General features: G+C 44.4%; 1 protein-coding gene across 1 annotated transcript in view; it reads right to left on the bottom strand.

Moving 5' to 3' along the window:
• ALX4 (ALX homeobox 4) overlaps positions 1–11679 on the bottom strand; it is a 58001-nt gene extending 46322 nt beyond the window's left edge. The window contains exon 1 of the mRNA XM_060274708.1: positions 11586–11679. Within this exon, the coding sequence (XP_060130691.1) occupies positions 11586–11598 (13 nt within the window). The 5' untranslated portion in view covers positions 11599–11679. The remainder of the gene's footprint in view (positions 1–11585) is intronic.
• Positions 11680–13838: the final 2159 nt, after the last annotated feature.

The following is a 13838-nucleotide window of genomic DNA, read 5'->3' as shown; positions in this document are numbered from 1 at the left end:
CAGAACAGCATGTATTTCCCAGTGATAAACCAAAGTCCATTTTCTCTGGAAGCTTGAAAACAAGCATTGTGTGTTGATGCAGGAGCATAGAGACAAGATATAAATTCTTGGATCAAACACCAAGGTCCACACCACTTTGTTAATATTAAAGGAGCTGCAAGGATTTGAAACTTAACTTTAAGGGCTAGATTCAATTAACCCGGAACACTGGCGGAAACCAGAGTGAGAAGACCCACTAGCATAGCTGCCAAGTTATCCCTTTTTTAAAGGGATTTTCCCTTATGCTGAATAGGCTTCCTCGCGAGAAAAGGGAAAACTTGGCAGCTATGCACTAGTGCAGCAGGGCTCCCCCCCCATCTCCGCCCCCTCCATGCCCCCATGCTTCCCACCATGTACTCTGAAAGGTTGGGAGACACACACACCCCAGAATGGGGCATGGTGAGAGGAGAGCATAGAACCTTCCAATGGGCCAGAATAACTGCCTTAGTGTGACATTGCATTCCACGCAAAGTCTCATGAACGAGATGGTAGAGAATCTGTTTCCACCATCTTTATCTTCTTAATAAGGTGACCCCACTCAGGCTCAGACACATGTGGAATCTATACACATATTAAAAAAACACTGTGAAAATGCTTTTTCAAAAAACGTTTTGAAAAATATATTGAATTTATCATAGCTCACCACCGCCATCTAGTGTCACATTTGTATATTGCACTTTACGACACACTTAAAAAGTTTTATTTACAACTGTTTAGTTGATTCCACTGTTCTATTCTTTGCTCTTCACATATCAACGGTATACCAAGTGAGGTCTGGTCAAGTCATCTTGCCTACTCTCTTCCAGCGGATGAGACAAGCAACAGAGACGGTTTTAGAGTGGCGCGGCATGTGTGGTCACACTGGGTGCCACACTGGAGGGGGCACCAAAACAATGCTGTAGAACAGAGCGCAAGAGGTGGGGGGCACTGAATTTTTAGCATCACATAGGGCACCACTGAAATTTGAGAGTCCAAAGCCCGCCACTGCAGGTAAACCCCAAATGAATCCCAGTCCTCCTGATTCCCTGGAAGGCAAATCTAGTGGAGAAACCCTTCACCCTTAAAGACACGCCTTTTTATTGTCATCAATGGGACTCATCAAAAACAAGCTTGATGCATTTTAACCAGCTAATGTGTGCACGGCCTTAATCTTGCTCCCCATTATCATGCACTGACCCTACAAGTTGTAGCCACCATGCAAGAGGAAAGAGCTTTGGTCATTTACCATCTAGGACAGGCATCCCCAAACTTCGGCCACTCAGATGTTTTGGACTACAATTCCCATCTTCCCTGACCACTGGTCCTGTTAGCTAGGGATCATGGGAGTTGTAGGCCAAAACATCTGGAGGGTCGCAGTTTGGGGGTGCCTGATCTAGGACAAAAGGAGCCTTTCCAGGTCTTTAAAAAATGCTGATTCTGTTACAACAACCTCTCAAGTCAAAAGGTATCGTATTCTTTTTGTTACTACAGAATTCTATATGTCTTGTTTGTTGTGATACAATGTATTTTGAATCAGAGATTTCATGATGAATCTGTTTTGAATTGTCTTTTATAGGGAGATGCTGTGGATAACAAATGCACTGGCGTGGTTTGCTTTTCTTAATTGCATTTTGATAAGTACATTTAATAAATAAAACTCCCACCCCAAACATTCTGTGTGCCATTCAGGTAAGCAATAGTTAAGTTTATATAGTATCTCTTGCTATTCTTGTTGCTCTTTTCTGACCGCTTCCCCTATCCATCTTCTTGTATTTGTGTTGCTTCCTTTCTTATAAACAGCATTGGGAGTGTGGTGTATATATACAGAAAAGTGGTACATAAATGTCTATTTAAATGACATTTGATTAAAATACAACCAAAGCCAAGGCCCAAAGAGCCCCGTCCAATATTGTAGAGCAGAATAGGTGGAACAAACACTTCCTTCCCATAACCAGTATGAGACAAATGGGGTGGTTAGAATCCTACTAGGCCCTAGAAGGCAACTAGCTAAACCCACACATCAATATCTGGAAAGAGGAGGAGGTGAAAAACTAACTGCACAGTGAGGCAGGTCTTATGGCAGAGGTGAGCAACCTCAGGCCCACAGGCCAAATTCAGACCTCTCACTCCAACCCTCCAGACTCTGCCCAGGCCTCACACACCCAAGGTATCCCACTCAGTGGGCCTGCTCTGTGCCCCCTCTTCTGATTTTACCTGGATGGAATGTGCCCTGACCTGTGGCAAAACCTTCTGCTTGCCTGGATGGAGAGTGGTGTGTGTCTAGGTCGAACAACATCCATTTCTGGCACTATTCTGGCAACACAATATTTTAGCCCTCTATCTACCGTGTGCTGCTCTGGTTCACCAGAAGTGGCTCTGTCATGCTGGCCACATGACCTGGAAGCTGTACGGCGGCTCCCTTGGCCAATAACACGAGATGAGCGCCACAACCCCAGAGTCGGTCACGACTGGATCTAATGGTCAGGGGTCCCTTTACCTTCACCTTTATCTTCAAATGGTTCCCCAGCATTTCTTACAGTCTTAGAAAGTTAGGCAATATCCACATCCCATAGAGTGGCCTGCATGAGGCTGGGGACATGGCAAAGGCACAACCTTTCTACTCAACTCCCTCATCAACAACACAACCAGGACTTGTGGAACGCAAAGCCACGATCTCCCCGCAATCCACCCACAATGCAGGAGAGAGTAGAAGGCCATGGGCATTCCTCAAACATTATTCATGAAAATGGTTCTAAGTGCCAGAGATTTGTTGGAAAGCAAAGTATGGGAGGAAGGAAATGATAGCAAACCCAATTTACGTCCAGCATAGGCATGGCCCAGTGCTTACAGTTAAGTGACAGATAACCCAAATAGAATCATGTTTGTCGACTCGGAAGGGACCCCAAGGGTCATCTAGTCCAACCCCCTGCAACGCAGGAATAAATAGACTCAAATTCTAATAGTACATGGTCCACATGCATAAAATCCATTACAAGACATGAATGAGTGTTTCGGGTGCCTCCCTTGGGTATGTTTCAGTGAAAAATAAAACCACCAGGAATACTGAATGGAACTAAAGTGTGAGAAAATTTGCATGAATGGACGTGGAAGACAGTGTGGCATCATGAGAATGCATCAGAGCCGGTGGAGAAGTACTATTCCCAGAAAGTAAAACAGTAAACGTATTCTATACTGCAATGCTGAAAACTCTTTCCAACAATATATGCACAGACAAGAATGACTATATTTAATAGCAGCTGCTGTGCGTGTGATGGTGCTATTACAGCATCAATAGAAAGGAAAGAGCAGTATCCATGAAGCCCAGTGCCAGACTCTCCCCCTTACCTTCTCTTAAGGCAAACTGTCCACATTCCAATGTGCAGCTCTGACTCAAGCCTGGCTCCTTACATCTTGTTTCACAATAGGAGTTCAGAGGGACCATTGTGTTTGCTTGTGTGCACAAACAGCGTATTGTGCAGAGCACCCCTTGTTTCCAAGGGACTGCGTGGAGGACTGGGGTGCCAAGAAATAATAAACATGTGCATATGCAAGGAGGGGGATTTGGGATGCATGGAACGGGATGGAATTGCTTTGAAGTTTTTTAAAGGCACATGTCAAGCCCCCTCCCTGCCCATTTCCGTTTTCCCAACTGTTTTGAGATATGCCTATCTCCAGGGGTCTGGAAAGAATGAAATTAAGGAAGACGAAGAAGAGATAAACATTTTAGATTCCAATAGATGAAAGATACTCGAATTCACAGCAGGAAATCAGCGGAGGGGGAGCTTGCCAACACTGGCAGAGGCTGATTCTCATGCCGTCCCCAGAATTCAGACCTGGAGGAATGTTTGAAAGGAGAAGTGGTACGTTTTGTTTTTGTCTTCATTTGCTGAACCAACAAATCTCTCTTGCTTGCCCGATCCTCAGCTTTGCTTGCAATTGTCAAACTCATGCCAGATCTTTGGAAGTGCAAATAGGCAAGTTTTTTCTTTGGGATGCTGGTTATTTTCTCATAAGAACCTATCACATCATATTATGAGAACATCAGAAGAGCCCTTCTGGATCAGACCAGAGGCCCACCTAGCATAGCATTCTGTTTCCCACAGTGGCCAGACGCTTATGGGGGACCCGCAAGTGGGACAAGAGGGCAAAGGCCCTTTCCTTCCATTGTTGCCAAGTGAATGACATTCAGAGGCATGTTACCCCCTGATCCTGGACTACAAGCCAGAGCATCCTGGCCATTGTGGCATCTTCTGGTAGCAAATGCCATAGTTAGTACCCATGTGCAGTGTGAACAAGTCCTTCCTTTGCTGTGTCTTGAATTTCCCAACCTTCTGCTTCTCTGGATGACCCTGGGTTCTAATATTATAAGGCATGGAGGAAAGCTTATCTCTATCCGCTTTCTCCACACTCTAGTGTTATACACCTAGTCTATCATGTCCCCTCCACTTACTCACCTTTCCCCACTAAACAAAATAGCCCCAAACATCATGACCTTTCCTCATAGCAGAAATGTTCCAGCCCTGACGAAGAAAAGTTACAGTGTTTAGGACTACGGTATTTAGTTCAGGAGTAACTAAATAGGCAAGGCTTTATAGCAGGCACCCCCAAACTGCGGCCCTCCAGATGTTTTGGCCTACAACTCCCATGATCCCTAGCTAGCAGGACCAGTGGTCAGGGAAGATGGGAATTGTAGTCCAAAACATCTGGAGGGCTGAAGTTTGGGGGTGCCTGCTTTATAGATTGTGCGTGGTGTAAAGAAATCACACCATTCCATTCCGTGAGACATTTGGAAAGACATTGTTAGGTTTTCGATAACTGAGTCCCTACAGGTGTTGATCAGTGCCTTTTCTCTTAGACAAACAACAACAAAAAGCATCCATTCATTTGTCTGTTAAATACTTGGTATATGCAAATATAAAGATTTGTTTTTTTCCTATTGCAGTACATTTTTATAATTATAAACAGAGATGACGAGACCAGCAGAGCAGCCGTGATGCAGTGTGACTCTACCTATGGAGGTAAGTCCCACAGAACTGGAAGGCGCTTACTCCAAGGTAAGTCTGCATAGGAATGCAGCCTTACAGCCAATCCTAGACATGTTTACTTGGAGATATGTGTCCAGCTATTCTTTATTAAACACATATAGCCACACATCAGTATCTTGGACAGCTTACAAACAAGACAATACCTTAGAGATTTTGTGTGTGGCAATAGCGACATGGTGGTACAGGGCCATTGGGCCACCCTCACAACACTGACATGGTTACCTGGCTGGGGCAAGGTTAGAGCTGTGCAGGTGGCAATAGCACCACCACCAATTAGGCACTCCCACCTGTGTCTCTGCATGATCCCAGTCCTCCCCCCACCCTGGTCCCATTCAAATGAGCAGCAGCATTGCATTTCTCAGGAGGGTGGTTATGTGGCTCCCCCCCCCACCTCCATGGGTCACTACTGGGCATAAGCATTTGTGGATTGGAGCTCCTTTTGTAAGACTCATTAAGTGCTATCCCCACGTGGGAGAGATATGAGATCACTATGCAATAATTAATCAAAAGCTTAAAGATACCAAGATCAAGGCAAGAGGAAGTACCATACGTGGGAAAAGAGGAAAATTTATCTGTTAAATATGTTTAAGAGAAATATTAAGTGTATGTTTTTTTTATTTAGATGTGATAGAGGAAAGGACTAGACAGGGAGGTTTAGTTGAATTATGTATTAGATATCAATTACTTTTCAGATGTAAATTTGGAAGTATGGTATCTGTATGAACTTTTATATTTTGAGTTGATTTGTTTTAATATGATTTGATATGGTTTAATAAAGTTTCTTTTAAATTTAAAGAGAGAGAGAGATCACTATGTTTGAAAAGAGTCTGGAAATATTTTTTTCTCGTTTATGTGTGTAAACATACACACTGATGATAACAAAATGGATCCAATGACTGGGCTCTAGTGTGGGAAAGTCTATGCCACAAAAAACTTCTTCTCCATTAAAGTAACTTCCTGTCTGTCGTTCACATGGCAGTTTATTCCGTTTTCCCAACATTTCCCCAAGTGTTAATTTCCACAATCTTTTCGAGTTTTCACACACTCCTGGAAATACAGCAGAATATAGCACAAGTTTAGGATTCCTTTCCATGTTATTTGCTTCCAGAAAGAAAATCCATTTGCAAATATGAAATGCTGAAAAATTAACAGCAGTCCACTTTGTTGGACCCATTGATGGCGAACTTGCCAAAATATTCAGAGGCTGCTTCTCTTGTGCGTGCTACAGGACCTATTACGGTCCCCATGCCTTTGAGTACTTTTCCTTCAAATTTGTTATGCCCAGGGTGCACTGCAGGATGGCAAAGACCCTCACCAGAGACAGGCCCACCACAGACTCTCCTGCTCCTGCCCAGGTGTGCCACAAACCCTTGTGCTCCAATGCCTTCGCCTCTGGTGACATCCATGCCAAAAGTTGACCACCCACGTGGTCAAGAAAAAAAGCCCAGGATACTAGTGGGATTTGAGAAGGGTTGGCAGGTGTTCTTGAGTGGAAAAAGCTGGTGTAAACGTCTCTGAATTGTGGGGCATGGTTCTAAAAAAAAAAATAGATTATAAACCTTTTGAATAAATAAACCTCTTCCTGGAATCATCCAGACTAAGTGGAACTAGAGAAGACTGGAAGACCCTTTCATTCAAACTCCATAAATGAGATAGAACACCATATCCTACCATATCCAACCCATATGGCTCATTGTTTTGATATGCCAGGTATTTAAGAGTGTGAATAAAGACAGACATAGAGAAAGCATGGCAGGTCTTCAATCTTCAAGAAACCTTCTACCTGGCAGCATATTAAAATGCTAGAAGTGTAAGGATCAGCTTCCCTGCCCAACCTATTGCCACCACCACCGGCTTCCATTTAATAGTGTGGGCAGCTCAGTCAACAGCTCATTAAACGGCTGTAAGCAAGCCCCTATTCTCTCCGTACTTCTGATATGTAACATGGGGATAATAATACCAACCTACCTTGCAGGGTTGTTGAAGGGATTTCTGAGATAATGTATGGGAAGTGTCTGAAAAGCACGATATAAAAGCTGAGCATTGCATTTGCAAAGGGCTGACAGTTATTTTTTAGTTTCCCCTCGCAACAATGCTGTGCTACAGCTTTTTTAAAAACCCAAAAACAAATCCTCCACTTTACAGATGGGAAAGAGTTTGGACAATGCCCAAAATCCAGCTCAGCAGTCTCCACATTTGTGGAGAAATACAGAGGCTTCTCACTATGAGACCCAAAATTATGGTTCTGAATAAGGCTTCCATTATTATCTTCCCCTGTTCATCAACTATGAGACAGGAAGCCATAATTAAGGTTCTGTTGGCACTGAATTACCATTCAAGCAAATTTAAACTGGATTATATTTTCTTAATTGATCATTCTGATCCACCATACAGTTAAGATGGAGCACTTAGATTTAAAACACTGAAAGGCTGGAATCCTATAATCACCTATCAGGATGTAAACCCCACTGAATTCAGTGGACAGAGTAGACATGTATAGGATTATGTACTGTAAACACTAAGGGATTATAAAACATCTTAATTTAACATCAAGCACTCTGATTTAGCTGCTTCATAATCTGGATGTTAGCACAGTGCTGTGGGGTGGACCCAAGCACCTTTCTTTGAGGGTTAGCTAATTAAAAAAAACATAGGAAATACAGTAGTGGATGTTCTCGGTTTTGCAGATCATCTCTGCAAATTATGATTGCCAATTTGCAGGACACCTGAAGAATGTAGCATATAGTACGGATGCAAAACATAATGCAAGAAGCCAGTATACTCTCCCTGCTGCCATTCACTTCAGACATGTACCAAATTTCAGATTTCATGCGGCTGTCAGCAAGCTGCATCAACAAACTAAATTCTGAGATAGCAACTAAACCTTATTATGGAAATGTAGAGAAGTATGCTAAACGTATGGGCACAAGGAGAAGGTGATGATGGAGGACGAGATGCTTATACTGTACAGTGTTCTCAAAGCTACCAAAATGAGTCTGACCACATTGCGGGAGGCAGCGGAAGACAGGAGTGCCTGGCATGCTCTGGTCCATGGGGTCACGAAGAGTCAGACACAACTAAATGACTAAACAACAACAACATGCTAAACGTGCTTTGTTTCTATCAAATCTGGATTCCAAATAAGGGATGTATGGACACTTGCTGGGGAATAAGAATCTCAGCTGAACAGTGGGACTTATTTCTGAATAAACACTCACTACCATTTATTGAGATGAGTCTGTATGTGTATATTTTGTCTCCTGTATCTGGCAGCTATACTCTTATTACTCGTTTGTGAATGGATAACGACAAAATTGAATTGGGGAAAGCCCTTAGAGGTTTTTTTTTTAAGTATGAAGAACTCTGATTTAAAATTTTCTTTCTTTCTCATCATCTAACAGTGAAGCCAGAAATTTTCACCAGATACCATATAGTCTGTAATCTAACATCCTTCTCCAGTCTATTGTTTTAAAACTGTTCTTATATTCAAAGCCTACATTGGTAAAGGTAAAGGTAAAGGGACCCCTGAACATTAGGTCCAGTTGCGGACGACTCTGGGGTTGCCGGCGTACGGCTTCTGGGTCATGTGGCCAGCATGACTAAGCCACTTCTGGTGAACCCGAGCAGCGCACAGAAATGCCGTTTACCACTTCCTGCTGGAGTGGTACCTATTTATCTACTTGCATTTTGTGCTTTCAAATTGCTAGGTTGGCAGGAGCTGGGACTGAGCAATGGGAGCTCACCCCGTTGCGGGGATTCGAACCACTGACCTTCTGATCGGCAACATCCTTCTCCAGTCTTTTGTTTTAAAACTGTTCTTATATTCAAAACCTACATGCAGGGCCGTCTTAAGCATATCTGGCGCCGTGGTGCGAAGATCCCTCCGGCACCACCACCCCCGTTTCCCAGCGTGGCTGTCTGGCAGGCGCAGCACGCAGCATGGCACCCCCCTGGCGGCCCAGCGCATCGCACCACCCAGCCTTGCCTTAGGGCCGGCCCTGCCTACATGGGTAGCTCATGCAAATAAACAACTCTTACAGACAATAAGCGAATGAATAGCATAAACATCACAGTGTTTAGTTTCTAAGAATTATCATCTAGTAGTTCCACAGCCTGTGATTTTCTATCCAAAACTATACAGTTCAGGTACTTATACTAGGATCTAGTATCAAGATGTATTATTTCATTACATTTCCCACCTTGCACACTGACAATGTATCTTACGCCCTGTCTGCACTATACATTTAAAGCTGTATCATACCACTCGAAACAGTCATGGCTTCCCCCAAAATGAACCTGGGAACTGGGTATGATACTGCTTTAAATGGGTAGTGCAAACAGGGCCTTAAGAGTGACCTGAATCATAGCAAGAATTTCATGGAGGTTCAGATGTTCATGGTCAAGCTGTACTAGGTTTAGTGCTGCTTTATACTGTATTTTGTGTCATGTCATATTCAGAGTTTGTTATTGTAAGTGGTTGACCAATAAACTGAACTGAAACTTAGTTTCATTTTTAAGGATACCCAGAGAGACTTTCAAAAGGTGTCTCATGCATAGCATTTCAAATTTTCAGGTCCTGCTGGACATCTAAACATCTTAGCTGTTTTTCCCATCTTGCCTACTACGTGCTTGTTTATATTAAAAGTTTGTGTACATAGACACATCACCGCTAAAGGATGAACATTGAATGAAGGCACAAAGCAATCCACACTAAAGCTATTTATTCTGTCTTCAACTCACCATGAAAGCATTGACCAGTTCCTTTACTTTCTCCTCCCTTTTGCCATACAGGGCATAAGTACACCATAAACTTAAACTACTTCAGCAAAAATTCCCTCTTAACGAGAAATGCAGGCAACTGTCGTTTTGTAGTGGCGTCTAGATCTGGAATCACTAGCAGAGCATTCTTAGAAACTTAGGCAATTGTCATTCTAGAGGAGAATCTAGATCTAGATTCACTAAGAAAGTCTTCTCAGAACTTCCCATTCCTAGGAAAGCCATGACTATTAAATTGCTTCAAAGACTGAAGTATAGATAGGCTACTTCAAAAAACTGATAAATTTAAACATTCCTATCCAGTGGTGCATCTGGGTCATTTTAGAACTCTGGACTTAATATCCATATATGAGGAGCCATCTTTAGGTACTAACTTCACTTGCTTCAAAATATGGTAAACCAACAGCCTTGCTTCACCAGGAGCCCTCCCTGGCTCATTCTGCTGAGTGAGGACCTGGTTCTCTGCCCCAAAGTCCTGCCCATACTTAAATTCTCATGTTCTTCTGCTGAGCCCATGAATGTTAATGATGTGGCTGGCCATTGAATCAGAAACATGGGGATACTGAAGAGACAGCAGGACCAGACCCGCCATGCAGCTGGGTTAAGTGATCCTAAGAGGAAAGACAGCAGAAATTGGTGCCGCAAAACTGTTTCAAGCCTTGGTCCTATCAGGAGGCAAGGGCTTCATTTGGACTCCAGAGAGCGAAATGTCTTGGACAGAGACTGGGGAAGATGAGAATGTGACTGGCACCTTCACATCAGGGTTTTGGCAGTCCAAAACTTACCCTCTGTCCTGCAAGGGAAAACACATCATGGCTGTGTGCGGAGGGGAATAAATCTGCTGGCTTCGAGAGCCTGTAAGTCTGTAAATTAACTCTCCTTAAGCCCTGAGTGCATTAACTTGGGAGGTTGAGGAGCAGAGCCAAAACATCTCTATTGATTCACAACTTGTTTTGAGTAGTCACCCAGAAAGGCAGCCAGTGAATCACTCCAGCCGGTTTAGTCATGCAACCACATTGAACGCACACCCGAAGGAAGCGCAAAATAAACAGCCTACAGGCCCAGATAACACACACACACACTCTTCATGTGTGCTGTCTGGCCTCCATACATCTTGTTGAGGATAGGCATCTCATCCAAGCAGACACATTTGGGAAGCATCTCCAAACTTTTCACCCAGGCAGATCCTCCTCTGTTTCATCTGCTTTGCAGTGGGTGGCTTGCTATCAAAAACAGAGGCGGGTGGGGGAAAGAGACTTTTCAGCTTCTTCCTTCCCCACTTCTTGTTGTTTTGGCCTTAGCAAAAAAATAAATAAAAAATATGCCTTTTAGGGGGCGCCAGTGTGAAAAGCCATGGAGAAAACAGAGTTAATTTCAGAGCAAAGCAACTGGAAAATAAACAGGCCAAGTAGGAAAGTAAATCTTCTCTCTTTCTTTTTCTAGTTGCCCAGAAAGAAGAAGAAGAAGAAGAAGAAGAAGAAGAAGAAGAAGAAGAAGAAGAAGAAGAAGAAGAAGAAGAAGAAGAAGAAGAAGAAGAAGAAGAAGAAGAAGAAGAAGAAGAAGAAGAAGAAGAAGAAGAAGAAGAAAGCATAGAGGGAAGGGGGGGGAGGTCTGGCAGTTTGGATCTTTTGACACATCATTGCTGCAAACAAGCCTCCTCTTAAGGCGGCCAAATCAACAGCAACAAAGCTTTTCTCCCTCTCTGTGAAAGAGATGCAAACACATCTGGTCTGGGAAAAGCCCTACCTTTCAGGCGCATGAAGAATCCCACAGCCTAGCTGCATGTGCAGACGGAAAGGGCTCCGATGCTGCCTCCAGGCGAGGAAGGACTCGCTCCAAGCTCCAGGCGCCTCTCGCCAACTTCTAAAGCCAAATCCTCCGCTTCCCCTCCCCTCTCGCTGGGAGGGCGCTGGAGCCGTTTGAATGACCGCGCTGGCGACCCCTGTTGTGCAAGAGGGAAGGCGAAGGCGCAAGCCGCGTCAGAACTCTTAGCTCCGAGCGAGAGGCACCGCGGTAGCCAATGGGAGTCGCTCCAGGAAGGAGAGCGGGTAAGATGAAAGCCAGCGGCGGGGAGCCGCAGGCTGCCGCGAGTTCCAATCCTGCCGAGGGCTTTTCTGCTAAGTGGTACCAGAGGCCTGAGCTACACACGGAGCGCAACGTGCAGTGGCTGCAGGTGAAGGCAACTCTCTCTCACACACACACACAAACATTGTATTCCCACCGGCTGTCTGAACTGGTGCAGACCAAATTCTGCCGTCCTAATTGTCCTCATCTCATCTCTAGTCTCGATCAAACTGTACAGTCCAAGACTAACCATGGCTAGTCAGAAGTAAGTCCTACAGTAGCCTATTCAATGGACCTTACTCCCAGGTAAATGTGGTTAGGATTTCAGCCTCTCTTTTTCTTCTGATGCCTCTCTCTCTCTCTCTCTCTCTCTCTCTCTCTCTCTCTCTCTCTCTCTCTCTCTCTCTCTCTCACACACACACACACACACACACACACACACTTACTTCACCTCGTCCATTCTTCACTTGATCACTGAGCAGAACCAGCCCAAACTAAATTTATTTCAACAGGAGACAGTGGAACTTTAATTAAAAAACAACAACAACCAATGGATTTTTACAGGGACTCTTTTGACCTTTAGTCTTTCTTATCCCTAGACTCAAGTTTCTCCTTTCTCACACACCTATGACTTATTCTGTTTATGATCTTCAGTTTTTGTTCACCTTTTGCCTCTTTAGATGGCACTATATCCATGGAAAAAGCATACAGTACATGTGACTCAACAGTGGTTTGACATCACCCCCAAAGGCACACACCCTTCCATTGTCCCCCAAGACAGATGGATCACAACATCAATATCCATGGTTCCTTCATCCCCATAATTTGAAGGCAGGGGGAGGGGTAGCCATCTTCAAGACACTGTATAAGTTTGATCCAAAAATCAAGGGCATTGCTATGATGGGTGCAGTGCCACTTAAAAGACAACAACTCTCTATTGCAAGAGCTGGTCAGAATGCCCCACCACTATCAGGACATTTTTCTTCCCTACCTTGCTTCAGGGTGGACTGTTGTCCCTTACTCATCTTGGGCCCCAGCTGTCCAGGCCAACGTCAGCACTGCGCCATCCTTGTTCTGAAGCAGGAATGGGCAACCTGTGGCCCTCCTGATGTTGCTAGGATTACAACTCCCATCATCCCTGACCATTGGCTATGCTGGCTGGGTTTGATGGGAGCTGATTCCAATAACATCCAGAAGGCCACAGGTTGCCCATTCCTGGTTGAGAAGCCAAGAACATTGGATGTACATCATTGTACACCTTCCTTTTGTGCCTAGAAACCTAGAAATCAATCAATCATTGAGGGAAATCTCTCTGAAGTGCCCCCCCACCGCGTGCAAAAAATACAGAAGTTAGTAATTACTTGCAAGTTGCTTTGCTTGCATGACATAACTTGCTCTTCAGCTTTCTGGTACAGCAGAGGTGGCCTTCCAGCTGTTGTTGGGCCCTATTGTGGCCAATGATAAATGATTATGGGAGTTGTAGTTCAACACTTCTGGAGGAACACATGTTCCCCATCCCTGTATCATGCGCTAATCAGTTCAAAGGGCTCTTTCAGCCCATCCCTGCATGTTCATCGCCTGACAGCTGCAGCCTCATGATGATTTGCATGTGTGGCACTGTGGTCTAAACCACAGAGCCTAGAGGGCTTGCCGATCAGAAGGTCAGCGGTTCAAATCCCTGTGACGGGGTGAGCTCCTATTGTTCGGTCCCAGCTCCTGCCAACCTAGCAGTTCAAAAGCACCTCAAAGTGCAACTAGATAAATAGGTACCACTCTGGCAGGAAGGTAAACAGCGTTTCCATGAGCTGCTCTGGTTTGCCAGAAGCAGCTTTGTCATGCTGGCCACATGACCCAGAAGCTGTCTGTGGACAAACGCCAGCTCCCTTGGCCTATAGAGCGAGATGAGCGCGCAACCACAGAATCGTCCACGACCGG

Source organism: Zootoca vivipara, chromosome 1 (genome assembly GCF_963506605.1).
Source record: "Zootoca vivipara chromosome 1, rZooViv1.1, whole genome shotgun sequence".
Lineage (NCBI taxonomy): Eukaryota > Metazoa > Chordata > Lepidosauria > Squamata > Lacertidae > Zootoca > Zootoca vivipara.
This window is presented reverse-complemented; position numbering and strand designations above follow the sequence as displayed.